The 26,788-nt window shown below is 34.0% G+C and overlaps 1 protein-coding gene across 2 annotated transcripts; it reads right to left on the bottom strand.

Moving 5' to 3' along the window:
* Nucleotides 1-1,472: 1,472 nt before the first annotated feature.
* LOC122036387 (U3 small nucleolar RNA-associated protein 25 homolog) lies at nt 1,473-25,526 on the bottom strand. 2 transcript variants are annotated; one of them, XM_042595681.1, is made up of 24 exons: nt 25,046-25,526; nt 23,873-23,942; nt 23,253-23,330; nt 22,748-22,916; nt 21,547-21,691; nt 20,874-20,997; nt 19,925-20,025; nt 19,701-19,832; nt 16,225-16,305; nt 14,633-14,808; nt 8,845-8,917; nt 7,984-8,043; nt 7,840-7,878; nt 7,659-7,747; nt 6,928-6,992; nt 6,057-6,103; nt 5,919-5,978; nt 5,623-5,694; nt 4,399-4,428; nt 2,682-2,776; nt 2,443-2,548; nt 2,218-2,280; nt 2,068-2,139; nt 1,473-1,780 (listed from the first exon to the last, which is right to left on the bottom strand). In XM_042595681.1, exons 2-24 carry the CDS (start codon nt 23,898-23,900, stop codon nt 1,706-1,708), a joined length of 1,980 nt encoding a protein of 659 aa, XP_042451615.1. In that variant the 5' UTR covers nt 23,901-23,942; nt 25,046-25,526; the 3' UTR covers nt 1,473-1,705. The 2 variants fall into 2 exon arrangements, with proteins under 2 accessions (XP_042451615.1, XP_042451616.1); XM_042595682.1 differs by having other exon boundaries at nt 25,050-25,526.
* Nucleotides 25,527-26,788: the final 1,262 nt, after the last annotated feature.

Raw genomic sequence — 26,788 nt, 5'->3', positions numbered from 1 at the left:
ACATTATACTAATTACGATTTGGTAACTATTAGAACGTGAATCTAATCTTGTTTACCTACTATTTACATTGTAACAATTACAAAACTGTAACTGTTATAATGCAAATTCGATCTGTTCACATAACATTCACATTATAACAATTATAAAATCATAATTGTTACAACATATTTAATAGCTACAATTTCTTAATTGCTATAATACATCCAACTGATTTAAAATTTAAAAAAGACATAAATCGAATTGTCGGTCGAACGCGACTGGTCAATCGAGCCTCAAATTTCGAGCGTGAATCCTCTTATGTGTAGGCAGTGTGCACGACGTAGCAAGAACCTAGCTGACCGGCCCTTCTGATAAACCAAACTTCATGTCCGAACTTACGACATGCGGACCATGCTTAAGTATTGATTGCCTCGACCAACTGCTCCAGTCGATTGTACATACGGCCCGATCAGACATATGGTGTCTGCAGGACAAACGAAGGAGCCGAGTGAAGACCAGGTTACTTATTATGTGGTACAAGATCAAGCCGACAGTCCTCTGGAATGGTGGCTGGTCGGCTCCTTGTGGGCCCCAAAGTTCAATGTCGTACTCTTTTTTGAAAGTTTGTGCCATGAAGGACAAGGAATATCTTGCAGACAAATCGCGCCATACAAGCTTCCAGCCTGTCAAATCACAGAGATTTGTAAGCTTATTTAAGGAAAGATGTCAGAGTCACTTTATGGTCAGTCCTTTCTTAAGAATGTTTTGGAATGCTGGCATAGACACAATAATGATACTATAAAAAATGGTCTTCAAACGAAGGTATGTGATACTCTATAATTCAACATGCTCATTTGTTACTATTCGACTTTACTATTTTCTCTCCACAAATCAATTACTAACTTGAGTATTGAAGGGCCAATGCTGAAAACATCTTTCTTGGCCCAACATTAACGCACTCTATGTTTTACAGGATAGCGCGGAGCCTTCACTTGGTTAACAATAGAAATACATTTTCAGCCAACCACCTTCACCATTTTTAGACAAGATTATTGATAAAGTCTAAAATTAAGTTACATTAATATCTTCTTTGTTTCTTATCGCATGGAAAACAATTTCAAACCCTTTTAGTAATTTCAACTTTTTTTTTTATCAAATCACATGCATAACATAATTTCTATTATATGCATCACTTTTTATCAAATCACATGCATCACTTCACCATTCTCTCCTCTACTATCTCTTTCCAATATTCAGTACAACTTTCTCCTTATCATTTTTATATCACAATATATCAATTCATCTATTTCGTCTCTTTCGCATATTGATATAACTGCATCACTTTATCTATATCTCATTAATTCTTATCTATATCTCATTAATTCTTTAAAACAAATTATAGACGCATGTATCCATCTTTATATCTCATATTTTCTGGAGATGCATACTATCAATGACACGTTTCTTTGTACTAAACAATGGCAATATAGAATTTTTAATATTCTTTTTCAATAATAAAGGAATTGTGATGCAACAATCAAAGTCGATCTTTGGCATACAACAGGGTCAAAATTGATACAGCTCTTGGCACAAATCAGAACAAAAATAATCATGATCTTGTGTTTCCTCTCCTCTTGTAAAAAAGGAAGAAAAGAAAAGTAAATAAATATCGAAATGAACAATTGAACAAACAGCCCTCCTTAATTCTCCCAAAAGTCAGTATGATTAGCAAAAGATGAAGATACTTTTATCTGATGACAACAGTCTATTTGCAGCTGCTGTCCCAACGATCCTTTCCAACTGTGGCAAATGTGCAAGTGAGTCAGTCTGAAGATTTGAAAGAATACTATAAACTGAAGTACTAGCTCAGGTTTTGTTCACCGAGAAAGAAAACATATACTTGACAAGCCTCAATATTAGGAGATTTCAATGTTCAAACATTCAACCGGACCGAAGAACATGTAACTTAAAAAACTTGGAATAGCGATTGGATGCACCAAATGTCTTCAGTAGAAGGCCAACCAGACGTATTCTAAAGCACAAGTTATGCAACCTTGGTCGTCAAAAACAAAAGAACATTGAGTTACCTTGAGTTTATCAAAACGGGAGAAAAGTATGTTGCAGATCATATCTTTCGAATCATTTAGCATATTGATAAGCTGGAATTATAAACCAGAAACATCAGTACATAATCTACCAAAATATCAATAAATCACATTCATTAGATAGACGGAAACCTCAGGGTACAACTCCTTTCTCTCCGGCAAAGAGTAGATGATCATATTTTGCACACCACGAATCTGCATTTCAGAAAAATAAAGATGAAAAATCAGCATAACGAGAAACGCAACGAGACAAATAAATACTAAAGATTGAAAGCACCTAATCACACACACACACACACATATATATATAGGGAAAAAAAATCGTTGAAGAAATGAAAAACTGAGCAACAACTAAACCTTGAATCGATTGTAAAAATGTGCTCTTTCAGTATAAAGCATAATCTTTCTCTTGCCTTCAAAAAACCAAAGCCGTGCACGGGATATATCACTTATCTTCGTATACCTTACATATATTTACAACAGAAATTAGGATAACCATAATAAGAAAATAAATTGACAGATTCACACATGTCACATCATATACAAAACAATGAAAATTGACATTTGGGAAAAGATGAAAGGGAAAATATTCTTACTCTCCGAGCAAACAGAATGAAGCATTTTGAGCTTTTAAGAAATTGCGTATCCGCACAAATTCAAAATAGGAATTGATAAATAACATTGTTCCACCCTGCTTGTAAAAAAAAAAGAGGTTAATAATGGTCGGTTTAAGTACACAACTGATGAATAACATTGTTCCACCCTGCTTTAAAAAAATTAGTTAATGATGATCTAAATGGCTTGCAAGCTGCAAAGTGAACAGAGACATACTGTACTAGAAGTAAGCATGAAATTATGAAGCAGATTGCTGAGATCAAAAAGAATTATGCGTGTACTGTCCTTTTTACAATCTGCCTCATGTTAGTAGAGCATTAGTCATGCACGTATACTGACAAATGTGGCTGATTAAACAAGTAGAGAGCCTTTTGATATGGAATGCAAACTAAGAATTTAGTTTATAAATGTTCTATCATTACATTGGTCTAAGAATAATTCCAAAGGAACGTAATACTAAATTGTAGAAAAGTTCTTCTAGAAGTTTAATTTAATTTGGTATATTTTTTATAATTTATTTTATTTCCTAATTGAGTTCTTTTAGGTTAGGTATAGGTATAGGTATAGGTATTGGATTTTGTTTTCTTGAATTTTTGTTAGCTTATTTCTAATTTTGTTAGGGTGGGAGTCTTTAAAAGAGACACCAATCCTCCATGTTAAAGTAAGGGGTCATTTGGACAAGAAAATTTTTAATTTTCCACTCCAAATTTTGGATTTCCTTGGAAATTCCAGCAGGCATTTTTAGAAAACGTCTGAGAAATAAATCACTAAGATCAAAAAGTTTTTCACATGGGCCTGCCTCCTTTCACGCTGCAAGACACAATCTACCTCTGCACGAAACCTATCTCCTCGCTTGGTCACTCTAGGCTTTTGCAATCTCAAGGCAAGCAATAGTCATTGATCAAAGCCCTCTACTGATCTTCCTTACTCACCCAAAGTCCTCCGTCAATTTCCCTTTCCTGCACATTCAAATGAAGCCAAAGGCCACAGAGACTTGGACGATCCAGCAGGTTTTGAGCTTCCTTGTCAAGTGTTGATTATGGCCCGAGAGTGTTCCGATTAAGGCTACAACTGTTGACGAAGCCAGTCAGTCAATCTCATCTCTTGAACCTTTTCCCTATTGCTAGAATCCTACCTACGTATGTCAAAGGATTCCAACAATTTACAAAAAGGGAATTTACCGCCACAAGTATGCCTCCTTCACATGACCTAGATTTCTCCCCACTTTCCAGTCAGCATGAGCATCTCTGCTACATAAGTGTAGGATCAGGTTAATATCAATTTGTTTTCAGTTTTGTGAATTCCATTTTCCCTGCTATTTGATCTTGATCTATGATCATAATAGCATACATGATTTGTTTCATCTATGCTGTGATTTTAGTCGACCAGCAATTTATGGCAACATAAATGACCCAAACATAACCTTTCTTTTGTTCTACCGGCAGCACATAACACAAGATCATTATTCTTGTTTCTCCAATGATCATTGTATGTGCAGCATAACACAGTTCATTTGCTTATTAGACACAGATGACAAAATCATATACTTACAAGTATATGCTTTGATTGTTCCAATTTCTCTGTATTTTTCTGGGTTTTTTGTGCAAATTTTTGTATTATGTGTTAATGTCACAAGCTAAAAGAAATAAAGAGGAAACCATTTCAAAACGATCATTCATAGTGTACGGAGAAAATTACCTCAATTGAATCCTTCAACTTAGGGAAGACCTGCAGATGATGAATGAACCATTAATTTTTAATAATAAAATAATGAAATCCTAAAATAAATGGAAGGAAATAATGAAGAAATTCCAAACCTAACATGTTAAGTATTAGAAAACAAGACATTTATAGACTCACTAGATTAAGTACTGATAATACTTTGTCAACAGTACCTATTAATAATTATCTATACAAAAAAAAAAAGTAAAAAAGATGACAGAACATGCTAACAATTATCTATGTTACATTAACATGAACAAGCAAACAATGGAGCCAAGTATTGAATGAATATTGTGTATTGGTGCCCATTTAAGGAAGGTGTGTTTCAGCAGTCTAATCTAAAGGAAAATAGTAGGCCTCCAGGAAGTCTGTAATTACATGTACCATCTTGATATTGATACAAGAGTAAAGGATTTAGCACTTGGTACTTTCTTTTATTTGCAATTTTTATTCTAGTCCTGAAACTCGGGCAGGTTTTATTGTATGGCGTATTTAAGTAATAGGAGTTTTTTTTAACATTTATGGTCACATTATTACACTATAGAACTTGAAACTTAAACAAACGCAACAAGAACATAAGCATTTATATTGTTTAGATTAATATGATTACAGTTTGATTTTGTGCATATTCAAATCCAGTATCAGTCAACTTGGATTAAGCTGCCAATTGAGGGTTGTATTATGTAGAAATTGATATGGGCTTACTTTGGTTCAAACCAGGTTTGATCTGGGCTCAATTTGGAGGAATACTAGCTGAACCAGTGTAGAGCTTGCTTGAACTAATTCAATTCGATTCAGCTGGTAGGATTTGATTAAGTTGGTACCTAAACTTCTTAAAGCCCTCTACCCTATCTCTAACCTCACATGAACGCACCTACCTTCCCATCCTTGCGACTTGTGAGCCACTGGATTGCCGCTTCATCACGTACTGCACCCATCACCTGCCTATCATTATCCGTGCGCCATCACCCAACAACTGCCCAACTCGCTACTAATGCATTTTTTCAATTGCTCTCAACTTTACAACTACAATTGGTTTCATTTCTTTTTCTGCCATGGCAATCAGAATTTGTGCAGCATGCATAGTTAAGTGAGGCATCCAGAAATAGCCCCAGGCAACTTTTAGCAGATATTTCATATGAAATTTATCCATACAAACTTTTAAAAAAAATGATTTTTCTGAATAATGTTTTAACCTACCTTCTTGCAGAAATATTCCAAGCGTGCATCATCAGCATCGACAAGTGACTTAGCATCAAAACGTTCATAAACCTGTAGATGTTGAATTTTATCAGGTTGCATTGGCGACGTGGATAGTTTTATGAACAAACACTAGTTCAAAAAACAAATTAAATCCTCCTTTAAAGATTTCTGTAACAAGGCATGACAAGAACAAGCATAAAAGTTCAAATCGATCCCAAAACAGAAAAAACTAAACCAAGCACACTTAAGACCAGCAGACTAAAGTGCACAACAAAGGCTAAACCACAACAAACCTGCCGTACTGGAAGCAATATCTTAGGAAGAACACCTTCGTACTCACTGATTAACTTAACCTGCAAAGAAATTAAGTGTCAAGTAAGTGTCAATAGCATCATAAATGCAACCCAAAAAAAAAAAAACATTTCAGTTACCTTCCCCTCATAATTTAGACAAAGTCGACTAAATAAAGCGTTCATATCTGAAATCAAAATCAGTAAGGATTAGATAACAAAATTCAATTTCATTAATCAACAAAGGAAATTAATACTAAGAAAGTTGGGAGGGAAATGAAAATAAATCCTTGAATACGTAGCCCAAATGCCCAATATAAAGAATCTACCTTTATGGTTAATAAAATAGGAAGACTGTAATATATTAGTCAATTATGCAAAAACATCAGCAGAAAAGTCAAGCAACCCAAAAAAGGAATGCAGCAAACTTTTGGATGAAGACTGCCTAAAACATCTCATCCGATTTCTTGCTAAAAATACATCAAGTACCCAAAAAAAAATTCTGATTTGCTTGCCAGCTTGCTGTTTTCTAAAAAAATACATGGGCTGCTGCAATTCATTAGTGAACTTGTAACGACAAGGACATTAACGAAGTGGTTGTACTTAAATGACACAAAACACATTCCCAATGTGCATGAGCACTCCTATGGCCAATTTCAATGTCCATAACATCACCTCCATCTCTTTATGGCAAATATATTTTACCTTGAAACATGCTAAGTGTTAGTCAACATTATCCTTTTCCTGAAATTATCACTAGTTTGTTAAAAGAGTATGAAGGGACAGTACTATTGAAAGTAAAAAAAAAAGCCAAAATGGAAGAATAAAATATCATATAATGCACTCAAGATAAAACGAACTGTGTTCACTCACGAAAAGCTTGTGAGAAAAATATGGATATCACCATTTAAAGAATCAAGTAATGGTGGAATAAGTTGTATTATACCAATGCACATGAGCATATTTATTCATTCATTTATAATATAACAAAGAAGTGAAAACTTCTCAGCACCTGGATTAAGAAAAGAAGACAAGAGTATTGTTTGTCGATAAAAGCGAGCACTTCCATCCAGATACCTACATGAAAATGCATGAAGAAACATAATATGTTGACAGGAATTGTAGGACCATAATGCTCATAGTTGAATCAACAAACAAAATTATATATCTATCCAACTGGCTTTCCAAAAACCAAATGTGTCAGTGGGTTAACTTATGACATGTTTCCAATCATGTAATAAAAGATAGTGCATTTTGCTTTCTCAACGAAATTAAAAGGACATTAAATGAAATCTTCTAAAGTGCTCATCAGAGTGACAGCTCTGTTGTCCAGGATTTTTATCTGATCCCATCCTGGGAATCTCTCTCTAGCTAATCCCATGCTTGTTTCTGACATAAAGGTGTTCAAATTGCTCCTACTTCACATCTATATCTAGGAGTGCTTGAAAGCCCTTTATTAGACAATTAATTGTTGGATTGCCTGTACTTGAAAAGGACCTAAAGATGTGCACTTGCTAGAAGGTAGAGTGATTGGGGAAGATGAAAAAAAAGGAAGAAGAATCTAATATACAAACCAATTAAATTATCTCAAGAAACTATCTGACTAAACAAACAGAAAAGTATGACGGTAATTAAGCATCAATAAAGGTCTGCAAATACCAACATCTAATGCTACAAATCATTAAAATTGGAGTAATAATCTTATATCAGAAACATTAGTTGATCCAAGATTTAGCAACTTACCAAGGTCTGATCCGCATGATATCAGTTCCATGTTGCTTAGATGGTGTGCAGTTCAACTGTTCAACTACAGTGTTCAAATGGGACCAGTTCTGCATATTTTTCTTAGTATGTCACTAAAAATGCATTGCTTTGCAAACGACAATAACAGAAAGAAATAAGGTTAAGGTATAACAAGTTTAACCTGCATTAATATCACATCTGCATGATCAACGATCAATACCTGCTTATTCAAGATAACAATTAAGATTAACTTGACATAAACATACAAAAATTGAACGCCACGAAGATATTGCTGAAAATGTGCAACTAAAATAGAAATGCAAACCTCAATTGAGGACAAATAATCAACATCTTTTTCTTTTTCAGCCTCTGCTTCCCCAATTTTCTAAAGGAAAAAAAAAAATCAAAAGCTCAAATGTTCAAAATATTCCAATTGCACAAGCATATCGCAAAAAGTTAAAGGTCCATTCCAAACACACAAGAGCATATTGTAAAAAACTTATTTACTAAAAAAGGTACAACATTCCAAAAGCATATTACAAAAAGATATTTACTAAAAAGGTAAAAAAACAGATCAATTATATAAATCTATAATATACATTGCATTTTGCAGGAAAAGAATGGTCCCAAATAAATAGAGTTGATGCAAAACAGTTAAGTAAAACAAATCTGAAAACCCAGCAAAAAAAACAAAAAAAAAAAGGAAAACTAGTTGTTTGGTCATGAAAACCCAATTAAGAGAAAGTTCAACAGCATAAGGATGTCAGCGTGCGAGACCCTTTTGTTCCATTAAACACTGAATTTATAAACTAAATATCATCCACAAGCAAAAGTTTGATTGCTGGGGCTTTTACCTAATCAAGAGGTGGCAAAGTAAATTGATTCTAACCACAGGTCAGATGTCTACATAACAGGCAGGAATCATACTAGACAAGGATTGATCAAAAGCCACTTATTCCAAAATTTCAAGGTGTGAAAAGCTACTCATATTGACCATAAAACTGCAATCACAAATATGCACACATATATATCTATATATAAACAAATTGGTTTGAAGGTAAAGCAAATGTCTCATCCTAAATCATGGAAGAACCAGATAATCTCTCATAGAACCATAATTGACTATAGAGCCTTTGTTCATTGTAATGCAATACTCAAATGCAACATTCAATTGGCAAGAACTTACAGTAATGAGCCCCAACGGAGATGCAACAATAATATCTGAAGAATAAAAATCACTGTAAAGTTTAATGCTTCGCCTGCAATAAGACAAAGGATTATTGCATAATAAATAAAACATTTATATCCTTAAAAGAAGGATCAGTCAGATAGAAGGATATGCTTCTGGTCCAATCTGGATTTCTAGTACTGAATTTAATGTGGTCTCTAATTATGCACAAAGGAATTGATTTAATCGGATGCCTCGTAAGAGAAAGACGCACAGATAACTGACTTGTTCCTCCATAGCAAAGAAATAACTCATAGCAATGCTTGTCAATGTAGGGTTTGAGTAGATCATGTAACACAATCCAAAACCCTCCACACTAGTTCCCAGCAGAGATTAAAAAGACCTTGAAAACTAGCACAAAAAACCTGATAGCATAGATTTTAACTGCAGCTGTTATAAGGCTACTTGTCATCACTAAATGATGCAAAACTTTTACCATCTGTACGCCTCATTAGGAAATGAAGGGCAAGGAGGTCATCAAGAAGCAATCATCACAACAATGTCCAAATGTGATAACAAAATAGCAAATGATCAATTGCTAGTAAAGAAGTTAGTTAATGGTTATAGAAGTTGGTTAACAACATAGAATATAAGAATTGGATTAGAATGATAGATGTGATGATTAAGAAAGAATATAACAAGGTTTAAAGTATTGTTCCTAGGGAGAAAAGGTACGATTTTGGCAGCATATTGTGCCCAAACTCAACAAGCTTTAGCATGCATCAATATATGTTAAAGTGAATTTCAAAGGGTTTTACTTCTCTAATTCACTTTTAATTGGTTTATTTACTTTTAAAAATAAAGTTGTAATAATTGAATAGTCATCGAAAGAATTTTTTGCACTGTTATATGTTGGTGCAATTTTCCTAGGTCAAGGCTGACCAGTTTAACTAAGCTTGAGTTGGCTCAAGCTTAAGTCTTGATGTTTAAGTTGTGATGTTTGACAATATATGGAGATTACAGGTGCAATTGCCCATTTGGGGAGATTGTTGATGTAATTTCCCTCTGGTCAAGATTTGACCAGTTTGATGTGAAGAAAAGTTAAGTAGGTCAAGATTCTAACCGGATGTTTTTCAAGGGCAAGACCAACAGGAAGGTTGACAGAAGATAAAGATCCAAGTGGGTCAGTGTTGACCGGACACTTGGTGCGAAAAGTCTGGTGAGTGAAGCCAGACAGTTGAAAATCCTAATGAGTGAAGCTAGGTATTGAAAAGTCCTGGTGAGTAAAGCCGGACAGTTGGAAAGCCCTAGTGAGTGAAGTTAGGCACATGGAAATCCAAGTGAGTGAAGCTAGATGATGAAATGTCCTGGTGAGTGAAGCCAGACAGTTGGAAAACCCTAGTGAGTGAAGCTAGGCAAATGAAAATCTTAGTGAGTGAAGCTAGGTAATGAAAGTCCTGGTAAGTGAAGTCAGGTAAAAAGCCCTAGTGAGTGAAGCTAGGCATAGGAAAATCCTGATGGGTGAAGTCAAGTGGTGAAAAGCCCTGGTAAGTGAGTTGAAAATCCAGATGGATCAAAGGTTGACCGGACACCTAGTGATTGGAAATCCAAGTGGGTCAAGGAAGACCGGACACTTGGCACGAGATGGTAAGTCCAAATGGATCAAGGTTAGTCGGACACTTGGCACAAGGAGAAAAGTCCAAGTGGGTCAAAGGATTGACCAGACACTTGGTAGAGAAGTCCCAGCAGGTCAAGGTTGACCAGATACTAGGTAATGAGAAGTCGATGTTGGGTGAAGAAAGCCCTAGACTTAGGTTTGGAAATTAAGGTTTGATAATCGATTAGGTTAATCAATTACACCGTGTATTAAACGATTAGTTGTTGGCTTAATCGCTTAAGGCTCAAAATCGCGAGAACAGAATGAAGCGGAATCAATTAGGGTAATCGATTTAGCAAACCTTAATCGATTAGGCTAATCAATTAAGGTTGATTCCATGGGACAGAAACGACCGTTATGGATTAAGGTAATCGATTACGGCATGCTTAATTAATTGCATTAATCGATTAAGCCAGTTTTCGCAAGTGAACAAAAAGCTTTCTAATCGATTAGGAACGCTTAATCGATTAGGGTAATCGATTAAGCTTGCAAAACTAGCTATTTGACACAGGATGCTGACGTGGTAATTGATTAAGCAAATTCTTAATCGATTAAGGCTCCAACGGTAACCCTAGAAAAGGTTTTTCGACACTTCTTCACGACAACTCATCGCCAGTTCTTGGAAGCTTAGGGTTGAGGTGTTGCTGCACTTCTAAGCTTACAAGATGCATTCACAAGCAACAAGAGATCAAGCAAGAAGGTTTTTCATTTGTATTTGTGTATTTACTTTTTGTTTCAAGTTGTATTTCTTGTTCTTGAGTTGTAGAGATTTCTCCACCTCCAAATTATTTCTGAGAATGAGTGTTTTTATAGTGGATGTGTATGAGAGGGTCGGATCCTTGGATTAATCACTTCATTTGAGGTGGATACCAAGTAAATCCTTGGCGTTAACATTGGTGGAGTTTCGCTTTAATTTTTCCGCTGCAAGATCAACATCTACGACATGAGCGAGCTATTCAACCCCCATAGCTATGAAGTGTCCCAACATTATACTAATACTTGACACATTTTAACTCTGTTAGATTTTTCTACTTTTAGTAATAGTATCATTTAGATAGTTGAATTAATAATGACTTTTAGTCATTTTTACTTCATTGCATATAGAAATGAATTTATATAATTTTTCTCCTATGATGGTCTTCTACATAAATTGTTTGATATTAGAAATAAGACTAGCAATTAAATCTGTTGGAACCCCAAGGTAGTTTTGATGTGATCAACCAAGTTAGGTTAAGTCCTGTTATGTTCTGATCCCTGTGTCTAAGTGTGCAGGAGCTTAGGAACACAGGAAGTCGAGCAGAACACACGGCTAGCGAGAAGGACGGCACGAGAGAGAGCCGACGAGCTTGGTGCGTCCGAGGGACGAGTGCTGCAGAAGAGTACACCAGTGGACGAAAAAGGCGTGTGCGACGTTCGAGGGATGAGAAGCCAGAGCGGAAGCCTGCTCGAGGAGAAGGTCGGAAATTGGGTTCGGGTGAGCCCTATTTCGGTTGACCGAAATCACCCAGGAGATCGGAGCAGCGAAAGAGCTAAAGTGGAGCTATGGAGCTGCTAGAGGCGCCTTCAACAGGAGTTGAAGGCGCCTCCGCGACCTTCAGGCGCCTTCAACCAGCCATGGAAGGTGCCTTCCATGGCCATGGAAGGTGCCTTCGACCAGGCAATTTTGGTTGTTGCAGAAAGGATAAAATTTTATCCTTTAGCCTCACTGGAGGTGCCTTCCAGCCTTATGGAAGGCGCTTTCAGCCTGCGGATAAATTTTTCCAAGGTCTATAAAAAGACCTCTGGACCTAGGAAAGAAGTAACAACTTCTGTATTCAGTTTCCTAGTCATTTATGAGCTTTCACTGTGTGTAAAAGGCTTCTTTGCCTTCAGCGAAAGAGATTCTTAGTGAGCTTTCATCTGCCTTGGATTAACAACCATCTAAGTTATAACTAAGTAAATAGTAGTCTTTTACTTATTTCTTTTAAGTTGTTAATTCTATTTTAATTGCTTTATTAATCTGAGTTGAAAGTCGAGGAATGTGTTTTGTCTTAGTGTTTCAGGCAACTCAACCCTCTTCAGTCGACCTACCCGGACCAACAAAATCATCAACTGAAATAGAATTTATAAGAAACAAGTCACAAAAAATAATAAAAAATATTTAAAATCATCTTGATACATGTAAAGGTTAACCAAGTGTCAAAAAGATCCAACACCAATAGGCATGACTGCACAAGCAACATAAGAGAGATTGTTCGTGTTGATCAGTACTGCATATTGATAATTTACCATAATAGTACAATGTGACTATGTTGATGGGTACATTTTAAAGAACAATTCGGTGCACGAAGCTCCCGCCAATGCGGGGTCCCGAGGAAGGGCTCATTGTACGCAGTCTTATCTTGCTTTGCAAGAGACTATTCCGAAAGTCGAACCCATGACCTCTAGATCACACGATGCAACTTTACTTCCGCCAAGACTCCCCTTTCAAACTAGAAATAAATATAAATGCTTATAGGAAACAAAGATGGAAAAAAATCTAGAAAAATAAGTAATATAGAATTATAGATTTTAAATTTTGATATTGAGAAACTAAATGCAAAAGAAAAGGATTAAATGTATAGAATTGTTAAAGTTAATGGACAAAAGAATAGAATTAAAGTAATAAGCTTGATTCCCAATTATGAGATACTCAAAATTGTGTTTATACATCTCAAGAAGAATTAAACAATATATCAAAAGAAATTCTGGAAGAATCAAGATAAAATTATTGAGAAAAGCTTATACTTGGAGGAGATATAGATTGAGAAATTGGAGATCATTTGAAGAAAACAAAGGATCTGGAGAAAGAAATGAAAATGATATATGATTTTTTTTCTTACTATAGCATATGATTTTATGAATGTTAATACACATATTAAGAATCAAAAGATGAAAAAGTTACTTCTAATTCTAGAATATTTTAGATGATAATAGTATTTAGAGAAAATAATGAAAATTAAATGGAATGAAAAAACAAGTTTCAAATAAAGAATTATAGAACATTGATGTTATATGGACGGCCTTTGATAGCAAATAAGAATAAAAATATGGAAAAGTCAAATATATTTACAAGAAAGTTAAAAGATAAAGAGAGGACATATAAATATAAATGTGTAACAATGAAAATTCAGATTTTGTAATTGATAATAAAAGCAATCAAAATCAAAAAAATCAAAAAACAAACTTCAAAAATTATTGATGAGTACTCTGTATATTTAAAAACTAAAAATTGTAGTTAATTTAGAATCATAGACTTGGTTATAAAATAAGGTCAAATGAGATTAAAAAACTTTGAAAGAAAAATAAAGGTATTAAAGGGTATTAGTTGGGTGATACTTTGCTCAACTCTGGAAAATTTTAAGAGGCAGAGGTATAATTTTGTTGCCTAAGTTATTCGATAAATTTTGAAAATTAAGAAAATGCAAAAAATAAAGGGAATTTTTTAAGAATATACAAGTTCCATATAATTGTTATAATTATGAATGGATTATGTTGATGAATCATAATATGAAACTTCAGTAAAGGATGATTAAGAGAAATTTTGCACTAAGTAGAACATAGGGATAAGATTCATGTAGACAAACTAACAGAGTTAGGGGCCAACATGACTTGATGATATCATGAGATCATGTGGATCCTAGGGAGATCAGACACTTCGTTATAAGGGCTGCTCATTTAAAACCTAGACTCCACTTTAACTAGGCAAGAAATGGTGACCCCACTGCCAATGTCTAACCAAAGGGATGAACTTGGTCAGAGGACCAACTAAACAAAGAAACCTTTATGAACACTATTTGCCTATCGAGGGCACACTTTAGTTTATGAGTAATATATTTGTTTTCTAATTTTGTATTCAACCAAATATAAGCACCTGCAAGGAAGAGAAATTAGCATATTCAACATTAATAGCATATATGATGCTGATACATTTTGTCTACCACAACACAAGCCAAAGAAAATCATATAAAATAAAAGCATTGTTGTCTTCTTGAGCAATAAAATAATAGCAAGTCATCACCTTTCATAGAAAAAAAAAGGATCAATATGTTATGGATCCTAACACGTCAAACACCGAACAATAAAAAAGCTATGCGCATAATAGTCAACGTAAGGCGAATAAGAACTTACTTCGTAAATTTTATGCCTAGCAAAAAGTGGTCGTTATTGTTTCCTCCAAACAAAGCTTTGAAATCTTCAGGTTTTGCAGTCCTCTTTGATTTCAAACTTGCCTCTTCCTCTTCATCTTCTTCTTCATCGCCGGCTCCAAACTCTTCGGTGAAACGGTCGACGTGCTCTGCATTAGCCTAGTAGAACACGACAATGAAACTAAGAGTAATAAAAAAATATATAAGATGAAAATATTTCTCAACAGGAGTAAAATAGTATTCTAAACTACCAAAAGCCTAAACACCAAACGAAAAAATACCAACTGAAATATGCTAGGCACAAAGTAAAAGAATTAGAAGGATAACAATTTTTTGAATTTTGAACAATAACTGCTTGCTTATATACCCAAACGGCATTTCCAATTTAACTTACAGAGGATTCAGATAAATTACAAGTAAAAAGTGATATTTCAAGGTAACCATCAGCAAGTTACAGATATATTGCATGCTTACTTAAGTTTATCTTGCACCAATGAAGATGAAACTCATTAAAATTCAAATCGAATTAAATTATTCTCCAGTACAGCACAAGTTCCTCATGCATTTCTTATGTTAGTACAAATGTTGAACACCATCAAATATTTGCAAGATAATGTGGGGGCAGGCTAGGCCTATTGGGAAAAACCATACACAATCCCAAGATCGAGCTGGTTGAAACCAGTGGGCCACATGAGAACACCTTAGGGGGATAAAAATGAGTATAATGGTTGCATTACGGACAACATCATCTAATGCTTTGTGGACAAAATAGCCATGATTGTTGGTAATTTAGATGCTGCAGCATTGTGTTGCTGATGCAAATACAGGGTAATTTTAGAATACTATTCCTAAAGTTATGATGAATTAGTATAGCATTGATGGAACATAAGCTCATATTCTCGTTGTGTTTCTACATGGCACACGTGCTTACTCTCTTGCTATGCTCCAAATTCATCTATGTTTATCGAGTTGGCTATGCTAGATTTTATATGGTTGTGTGGTATTTGAATGACAGATGTATCTTATGTTTTATTTAATCTGGTCTGACATCAGTGATGGTAGCTATTTAAGTTAAGATTATGTGCATTCAAACAATGCCTATAGTTCAGAATGAGGCCATACACAGCATGACAAACAAAATTTTCATTCAAACATTCAAATGTATCAAATTAGTGAAATTAAAGAAACTACAATAAAAACATAAATATCAAACTTTCTTAAATAAGTACATATATCAACATCCATAATATTGCTCATGCAATAAAATGGTAACAAAAAAAGACAACCCGATGCAGGAAACTCCCACTAATGTGGATCCTGGAAAAGGGCTACGCGGCCTTAACCTGTTTTGCAAGAGGTTGTTTCCGAAACTCGAATCCGTGACCTCCAGGTCACATGGCCGCAACTTTACCGTTGCACCAAGACTCCCCCCTTCAATAAAATGGTAACCGAAATAACATATATTAAAAGTAATACGCTAGTATAAGCATGAATGACATATAATAATATAACGGGATCCACAAGTCCATACCCAGTACCAAATTACCAAAGAGTAAAAAAACAACTAACACGTACTTGGTTTGATATTGGAGTAAGTTCAATTATCCTCTTCACAACACGCAGTGCAATGCTCCCAAGTGGCAATAAGAGCAAAACCTTTACATGCCCAAGATTAATAAAAACAAATTACAATCACAAGAATATAAGACAAGAAAGAGAAACAATATTTATTTCTAGATCTTTGTTTAAAATGTAGTGCTGAAAGCAAGAGGATATGTATTAAAGTTATGAATAGTCAGTGCCAATCATGTGGTAAGGCACTAACATTAGGCACAAGATTGAGCCTTCATGTAGGTAAGTAAAATACCGGAAGATAAGAGAGCAGTTAGGTTCCTTCACCCAAGAGATCTTTATCACAATGATATAGCTAAAACTAGTACTTGATAATGTTGCAATTTGACTAAATGAAAAGCTATGTTACCAATGAAACTAAATGGTCCATGTGATATACCCCAAGCCTGCAAAACCCAAGAGAGTCAAACATGAATAATGACTAAATAAAAGGTTCATCCCATCACACCATGGTTGGCAATATCAAAATCAGATGTTCACATACCCTAAATAATGGTCATATCGAATTAGTAGAATTGATGGAATTGAGATAAAAGAGGAAAATTTTAAAACAATGGAAAAAATAGGAAAAGAAGAAAATAAATTTATTTAATGAAGGAATAACAAAAGGTATTCAAAAACTAATCAGAATATTAATTGATATTTCAAATAATAGACAATAGTGTTGTTTGCTATTGTATTTCCTATCTCATATAAGTTATCAGTATTTTTTTATATCATTTAGTAATGTTCAGAATATTAATTAATATTGTTTACTTAGTAACAAAAAATAATTGCTGGCATTTATAATTTTAAATAAATGAATATTGAATTATTATTAGTACATTTAAATAGTAAATTAGTAATCTTGGTTGAGTGGTAATAATGATACATTGGTTATTTGACATAAAAATACTAATAACTATTATATTAATTCCATTCATGAATAATTTTTTTAATAAAAATAGATACAAAATTATTTTAACTTTACGATATGGTATAGAAAAGTGTTAATTATTAGAAATTAGTGTAAAAACTATTATTTTAATTAAGTTCATCATTAATTATTTTTAATTAAAATAAATATTAAATTATTTTAATTTCATGATATGATACTATATTATTGGTAATAATTTTCGAAAATTAAATACTAGAAATATTTATAAAACAAGCATTTTTATTAAGTAACAATAATAATTATATAATACTAATTAGGCTGAGGTAATAACAGAATTGTTAATTAATTGTATTATTATATTTATAAGTTAATAGTTCAAAATACAGTATCCTTACAACCTAATATCTGTCCATATCTCACGCCCTCGCCTTTCCTCACCATGACACCACTGCTCTCTCACTTCGCATGATCAGATCCTCATGAGCACATCATCACAAGAGTATGAGATCTTCCACTAACAAACATTGATAATGCTCAATTTCACCACCCTTGCTGCTTTAGCAAGTGTCAGCATATCCATTATCACCCAATTTAACCTAAAATTTTATAATTTACACCAATTTTGATTGGTTTTAGATTTTGGAAGCTTCTACCCTGTTTTCTTCTTTTTTTCTTACTAAGGTTCAGTTGAGATGCCCAAGAAATTGGGCAAAATTGGATTGAACTCAGCTGATTTTATTCCAAATAGGATTGGGATTGGTCAAGTTTGGCAACCATGCATGACACACAGAACTTTAGCAACAAAAAAGATAAGCACAAAAGGCAAACATAGGCATAGAGAGCATCCTCAAAGCACCTTGACTTTGCATAACATGTTTCATATAAGCCCAAATCTTTTGCATGCTTCTTGAAATTAGTTAGATCAGCAGCATCTGGAACTTCTATGGTCCAAGATAACCTTGCCTTCTTAAATCACTCTCTGCCCTCTCTTTGCATTCTTGAAATAGTTTCAATTCATCTAATCACAACATCTACAGACCTTTGACTATGTTGATACCATCCTAAATAACTGTCATTGATTTTGTACCATGTATGCATCAAACACAGAAATGCATGTAATCATCCATAAGCAGCAGTAGTTCTTCGACTACTACTTTAAGCTACTCCAATCACTACCATGAAATAACCATACAGTGTGCTAACTCTTTAGGCAAGCTTCTTCTCCAGCACCCAATAGGCATAGAAAAGCTGGATTTGCAACTTTGTTAAGAATAATACTTTAAATAAAGACTTGCACAACGACCATGCAAAAAAAAAAAAAAGGGAGCCCGGTGCACGAAGCTCCCGCCATACGGGGTCCCGGGGAAGGATCCATTGTACGCAGCCTTACCCTGCTTTTTACAAGAGGTTGTTTTCAGGATTCGAACCCGTGACCTTTTGGTCACAGCGACCATGCAAAATCCAACATAATCCTCTCCTTTGAAATAGCCAAATTTGTACAAAATATCTTCGTGTGAATATTAGATCCAAAGGATCATAAAGTTCTATTAATATGGATTTCATGTATATCCATCTTAAATACCTCAAGCTGGTTTTCCTCTTGCTAAAAAAAATGGCATGTGTATAACAAATATACTTAAGAGTGAAACAGTGGGGAAAAGTGATCAAATCACTAATTGTTAGCGGCTAACATGATGTGAACTTGAGGTCTATAAAAAATATAGGGTCAAAATCAAGAAATGTAATAACAGCATACACCAACTGATGTACAATGACAACTATTTGGTAATTTACAATCCAAAATAGACATTAATTTATAAACATAGTATGTGCGTGTGACTATGTTTCACAATAATTCTTCGCTTAAGGTGGTCATGTTTGATAAAGACCTTATTGTTTAGATCATTTCTAATAACTCATTGTTAAGCTCAGCTGCTTTATAAGTGTTTGAAACATCAAGCTATTAAACAGGCACATGGGCACTAGGCGTCAGACCAACACTAACCTAACATCTCCTCTTACAAGTGTTTATTATGTTGTGCCGTACCCAATATAGTACAATAAGGGATAAGAGGATAACTGGATAAGATTAGAGTGCTAAAGTGGCACCTAAGGGCATGGTTATCTTGTCAACCATCTAAGTAAGAAACAAAGCCACTCAGACATGCAGCGTGCATAGACTGCACATATTTGGGCAATCTTCTATTAAATCACTATAATTGTTGCATTTCTAAAAGTTTATATTTATGTACAAATATTTGCTACTGTGTTTAATTGTGATTATATTTGCTATGCTCCTCAAACTGTAGGTTATTTTAAGCTATTAACCTATTTAAAAAGTGCCAAAACTCCAACCTCAACATATCCTCAAAGGTGAAGAATTAAAACCTACCAAATGCTAATTACCAAAAGTGAAAGATTAAGATATTGTTCATTATATACATCGAAGCTTGAGATTAATTAGATTATCTGTTAAACAGATATGTTTCAAAAGATCCAGAAGCCTCAGCTGAAAAGAAAAGAAATAGAAAAATATGTTTACCTTAGGACGAGTAAAACCTTGATCCAAGTAAGTGTCACCACAAAGGATCTCTTTCATTTTCTCTTCCTCATGCTTCGCTAGCTGTGCATCATTTTTAATGATGACATCTCTAGTCTGATAAATATGATTCAGCTGAAAAAACAAACATCATTACAAACAAAAAAAATCTAGAGCTTATGGTAGTATTGTCTACGATAAGAAAGCCAACAAAAGTCTACACTTACGGCATGCATTATATATGCATCCATGATACTTGAATCCTCTTCATTGCCTTTTAAGTAAAATGGCTGCTTGTTGCAGTGCAGTATATCTCGATATGTATTGCCTGGAACAATCACAAATGTACGGATGACATATAGCAAGTTACAAATGCAGATTATTATATGCACTCCATTGAAACATAGAAGAAATAATTGCAAGTATATTACAGCTCTCATACATAACTTAAAACTCTTCCATTTGTGATCGTCCAAGAACAAATGCCAAGTCATAAAATATACACATTAAGCTAACTATATTGGTTCAACCTCTTGATTCTCTTTCTGCCCATTCAGAAAAGTACATATACTGGCTTAGTTTAGTATCAAAAAAGGATAATATTTATCAGTGAGCAATACAGGTAATTTTAAAAGAAAATTAAGTAACAGTATAGGATGTGGAAGGTGTAAATTTGATGGCTATGAATCATATAAATCTTCCTTTAAAAAAATATAAAAAGGAGCTTCTTATAAGCTTCTCGCCTTATAATGTTCAGAGACTAAGCCAGTGCCTGATGAAATTGTTATTCCATGAGCAAATAACGCATGAATAGAATAAAACGGTTGGAAATGTCCAGGTCATTATAGCCAACAAACTTCTGTTATTCTTCACTAAGAAAGAAGCACTTAAAAGTACAACCACTTTAGGATTAAGACCAAACAAACAAGTAAATAGATTCCAAACTTGAGAGTGATGATATAAAACACAGTAATTAAGTAATGACATGGAAATGAAATTCATATTTATGTTTATCCATAAAATTAAGATGTAAATAGACTTGTTTGTTTTATTAATAGATTGAATTCCTTGCTATTGATACCAAGAAGCTCATTTAGAAAAATATTAACAGAAATGATGAAGAAAATGGAAAATATTTCAAATCACATAAGGAGTCAAGTAGCAAGAATAACTCACACAAGGAGAAGAAAAATCCCTGCATAGGTGAACTAAAGATATTTGGCCCAGAAGTTTTACAGATGCTCATCCAATGGTTATGCAGCTTCTGATTAAGCCCTTTAACTAGATCATTGGCTGCCTCCTACATGAAAAAGGAAAAACAAAATTAAATACAGGTTATCATCATAAAGCTATCTGTTGACATGGTAACGTAATAAATAATAGCAGCAATGTCAACCAAAATTTGTTAGTATAGCAAACATATGATAATTGCTTCAATTCAAGATCTTAAGTATTAAAAAGAATATAGAAAAGCAATTGCTAGATCCATAGCTAGTCAATTCCAGAACTTGAGCAATCAGTATATGCATGCACATAACAAATATGAGAATCATTTTTAACAGCTTCAGACAAAATGAATTTTTTAAAATAAATTAAAAAACATTTTTCTATCAAGAAAATAGATGGGAAAAACCAAGGAAGACAAATTATGGACAAGGAAATAAAACTGACGAGACATGCATCTTAAACATATGATATTTTTCTATTTAGAAAATACAAGCCCAAAAACAAAGGAAATAAATTCATGGACAACAAAATGAAGCTGAAGAGACATGCAACTGAAGCATATGCAAGGTATGATAAAAATCAATAAATAAGTCATTAATATATTCAAAGAGAACAAATATACCGGTAAAATAGGGTCCCCAGTTCCAACACATTTAGTCATTGGCTTGTCTCTAACAGGAATCTCCCACTTAAATTTCCATTGCTTTTGCTGTAATTGTTCAACCTCTTCACTAGTAAGATTAAGGCCCACATGACGTTGAAAAGAGCTGCATGAAGACAAAAGTAAAATACCTTAGAAGGGTGTATTCACCAGACTACCAGTGAAAAAGAGCAAGTGTGAGAAAAATCAATTTCCAATTCGAGAGTGCAGTAGAGATTTAGGACCTTGGAGATGGGAACATGAGAACAACTGCCTAAATACCAGTTTATGAAAAAGCTATGGCACATTCACCAAACTACCAGAGAAACAGAAGATGCATGGGAGCTTTCAATTTCGAACTCAAGAGTGCAGTGGGGATTGGGACCTTGGAGTTGGGAAATTGAGATAGGTTTGCAAAACTATTAACATGAAAAACATCTGTCTGAATACCAGTTTATAAAAGGTATTCTTCTCCAAACATCACTTTTAAGCTCCATAATGTACTAAAACAAATAAAACTGTTGTCGGTCCCAAGCCCAGATGAAAAAAGTTGAGGGTTGCGTTAAGCTGCCAACCAGCATCAAACACAAGCAAATGGATCTATCAAACTATTGTGTTAATGTTAGATTATTCTCCAAAAGGAACGCATTTGCTATGTTTTCAACAAATGCAGGTCGACTGAAAAACTTAAAAACATTTATAAAAGGTTTCGAGGAAATCTCAAAAAATATAACTCGCCATTCACTCACACATCCAAAACTCTCAAAAATATTATTGTTTGTGTGATTATGGAGGTATCAGGATGAGTGCTGCTGCATTTAGGGCTTCCAGAAGTGATCAAGGGTTTGTAAAGTGTTTATTTTGTTTGTTTGTTTTTATTATATATTTTGTATTTGTGTATTTCTTACTGTGCTTGCTTGTTATTATTTGCATTATATATTTCCGTTGTGTACTAACTTGTAGCCAGCACAATTGACGAAAAAACGATGAAACAAACGACGCACTATTCACCCCACCCCCCTCTAGCGCACTCTCGATCCTACACTAATGAGGTCACAAAATAAAACTGAAGCGAATTACAAAGATGACAAAATTACAAGCATTATTATCTGGAAAATGAGATATAGGCAATTGACACCAGATAGAAGAAGCTCTAGCAGCTAAAGTGGAAAGAACAACTAACCTTGTGCTGGTTGGTTCATCATCAATCGCTGGCTCCCTTTCCAGAATTTGAGAATCTTGAAGATCACATGTTCGACCCTCATATTTATATTCATTTGTACAATTGTGATTGACAAGAGTAGCATCACATGCATCATTTCCTTCAGCAGCACCCAAATTAGGCTCATTGTCTGATCACAAAAGGAAATAAAATATAAGGTTTGCAGACCTATGAAAATATTTTACCAAACCTCATCCATTCAAACAGACGATATGGATTGATACAATCTGCAACTAACTCACGTAGAATGCAAACACAGCATGCTTATGTTATGAATGATCAGAACATGGCATACTCGATAAAATTAATAGATTATATTTTATAGATACTGACTAATATGATAAAACATCTCACGTGCTTCATTTTCCTTTTTAAACATCGTTGTTGTCTGTAGACACTACAAGGTAACCATATAATTCAACCACTTGAAGTTTGAAAGAGCTATTACAAACTTAAGAAATCATACTTGTTGAATATAGGGGATCGGATGTTCTCAACTTCTTCTCAATGTTACACTTCTCTGGGACCTTTTGCCTCTTGAAACCTACAAGAAGTTAAGAGGATTGAGATAAGCTCCTAACATAGTAAAAAACCAGAGCCGAGAATGAAGTAGAGAATTACATCTATTAATCAATAAAAAAAAAACAACAGAAACAAATATTAACACAGTACCAGAGCATAAAAAAGTAATCAGATCGAAAATGAAATTGTAAGGAACACAATGCCATGAACAGCTCATCTCGAGAATAATTGCATTCACTGAAATGAATGTAGTTCTTACAAGAGTAGTATATTGACAAAAGTGAAAATTGATAGAAATTAGGACCTTGTTTGGCAATTATTTGGTAACTGGAAATTTTTTATTTTCAGATTTTAGAAATAAAATAAAATCATTAAAAAATGAAAAAACATACTTATCTCATAATTCTCTTCTAATAAATTTAAAGGAGTAAAAAATCAATTTTAAAAATTTAATTTTTATCTTTTCAACTTTTATTTTCCAAACAATGATAAAAGTTTTCAGAAATTGTTTAAAGAGTTTTCTAAGACAAGCCTTGTTGGAGCTTAGAGAGTTTAAAACAAAACCTTTCTTTTGGGCAACTGTTTTCAGCATCTTGCTTCTTTGAGGTATTATCTGTTGAATTTTCTTTGAGAGCTGCAACAGGACAATAAAGAAAAGGAATTAGAAAAAAATGTGTGCTTTGCTGCAAAGATCATTCACCGCCGTCCAATCACTTGTGATGATTTTGAGTTCATGAGGAATTATGTTATTAAAAATACAAAATGCAGAATGAAATAATGCATGAGTAGAAGCGTAAAAAAGAAGCCTTGTCACCCCTCAAGAGGACCTTTCCCATGGTTGGCTCAAGGCTCCATTAGCCAATGTAGAAATCTCATTGGAAATAAATATTCTGATTGTTGGATAATGTAGTGAAACCACTACATAGCATTTGCAGCAAAACCACTCAAGAGGATAAAATAATAAGGTAAGTCAAGTTCTCCAATTCATTATGTCAAAACCATCTCCCAAGATAACATTGACAGAAATTATTTGTGATCATCCTTTCAACTAATACAACACATACAAAAATAACAAGAACCAAGTCGTATCCCACTAGGCGGGGACTGATACAATACTTATCCATCATAAATCATCTCAAACCTCCATACTTCATCAAGTTAGATATTTAAGCTTTATCATTGATCTGATTTCTAATTTGAACAAATTCTTATCCTTAAGCCCTACCTCAACCTATCAAACAGATTGCAAATTCTCTTGTATCCAAAGCCATCTCAGTGTCCTCAAAATTAATCCCTTCGTAATTAGTCGTTTAAAATATTAAACAATTGCAGTCATAAATCAACATCCATGCACTATTATAATTCTACCACCTGAGATAACACTACACAATATTTTTTTTCTATTCAATTATTCTTACCAACGATACCTATAATATCCACCAAAATCATCCTAGTATTACCTTTGAGTTCCTTTGCAACACCACTCACCCCTTTTATTGGAATGAGAGCTATTATAATCCTCACGATATCATCAATCTCAATTTCATGTCACCGAGTTCAAATTTTTCCCTCTTACACCCAACAATTTCAGAGATTGCCCGAAACAAATAAACAAGAGTAAGAGCTACCTTAATCGATAAAGATGTGCTCCAAGAAAAAACTATCTAACAACAGCCATAATTAGCACGGTGACAAAATCAACCGAAAAAAAAACCTAAATTGTAGGAAACATACTACCTACTGTCAACAGATGGTCTGCGATATAGCTAGCTGCAATGTTATGCCAGCTCCCTGAAGCTCCGTCTCCGGTGAGGTGCAACCAGATAATGCTGCTGGAAGTCAGTGCCCTGACAAAAGGGCAGATGGGGAAGAAGGGAAAGTCCCCGACTGAGTTACTTGAATTGGGATTGTGGCGACCGCAAGCAGACAGCAAGCGAAGAACGCAACCAGACAAAAAAAAAAGGAGAGTCTTGAGTGTGACGTCGGTAGTCGACTCTCCACCAGGAGACCGCGAGCACGATCAGGAGAGAAAGGAGAACGGAGAAAGGACTTCGAGGATCGACGTCGCGAGCAGTGGAGTTTCGCGGCTGGTTACGAGCGGCGGCGGCGCGGTTAGGGGAGCTCCTGCACGAGGCCGACAGAAAGGAGAAGGCTCGCAGCGTTCAGGTACCGAGAGACTGGCGCGCCGTAAGAAAGCGACTCGGAGAGAGGGGTTTTCGGCACCTAAAATTCCTAAAACCCGAGGTGCCAAACGGGCCAATTGGGCCGGATAAATAATTTACTTTTTAAAAAATAAATAATTTTATTTTTAAACTTATTGTAGCACTTTGATTTATATTAATTTTTCTTAAATAATGTTTTTATAATGTCATATTTAAATTATATTTTCGATAAGTTTTAAATTTGTTACTCATATAATAATTTTTAAAAATTTATATCATGATTTATATCATCTTTCTTTCTAACGACTTTTAACCTTTTAATTTTTTTTTACATTTTTTATTTTTTTATATATAATTAAAATTTTATAACTAATTTTGATTAAACTTACAAATTTTTGTAGCCTGTTGAACGACTTATATATATTTAACAATAATAATAATTTTTTTTAGTGTAGTTATGCCTTGAATCTAGTCAAATTATTTTAACATATTGTTAGCAAAGATTTTAAGTTTGATTCATCTTATAATTTTTTTAATATATTTGTCAAATGTACCGGTGTAAAACTTTGACAGTAATAATGAATGGTGGAGGAAATTAGAATTAAATATACGGTAATCTACTAACCATGTGCGCAAGTTTCGTTATTATTATTCATTTTGTCTCATGGCTCATGTAACATCGAAATTATTATTTAAATATTCATAATTTGAACTTTAATTACCGTATATTTATAAAATATTTTTTCTAAATTGAGAGCATAATGATGAATTTATGAACTGACCCCTGAGTATACTTCTCTATTTATTTTGATGATCAATGAAAAAACTTCCATGAGTCAGGTCGATCATCTCCATAGATAGTCAATGAGACTAATTAAGATTATTATTTTATTATTATTATTCATTTCTAGTCCCTAGACTATCATGTCATAGTTAGATATTCAAATTATCGTCTAGGTTTTCGTAGTTTGAATCTCGACTATAATATATTTATAAAAAAAAATTCTTCAAATGGAAGACGTAATCAAAAGATGTTAGACTTTTATATTGACCATCATGTATATTTCTCAATTTATTTTAATGATCGATAAAAAATTTTCAACTAAATTGATTATCCTAAAAATAATCAATGACATGCTGACAAACGAATCAATGTTTACTAAATTATTATTTATTTCTACGTTCGCACTACGACAAATGTCCTTTCCAGAAGTATGGGACACCAAGTGTCTCCAACTACTTCTCATGCTCCAATTATTACTAATTTCACATACTTAGGTTTTAAAATATCTAAATCGCTTAGAGCATTCTCGAAATA

This window comes from Zingiber officinale, unplaced genomic scaffold, assembly GCF_018446385.1.
Source record: "Zingiber officinale cultivar Zhangliang unplaced genomic scaffold, Zo_v1.1 ctg150, whole genome shotgun sequence".
Classification (NCBI taxonomy): domain Eukaryota; kingdom Viridiplantae; phylum Streptophyta; class Magnoliopsida; order Zingiberales; family Zingiberaceae; genus Zingiber; species Zingiber officinale.
The sequence above is the reverse complement of the archived record's forward strand: the minus strand, read 5'-3'. Positions and strand labels throughout refer to the sequence as shown.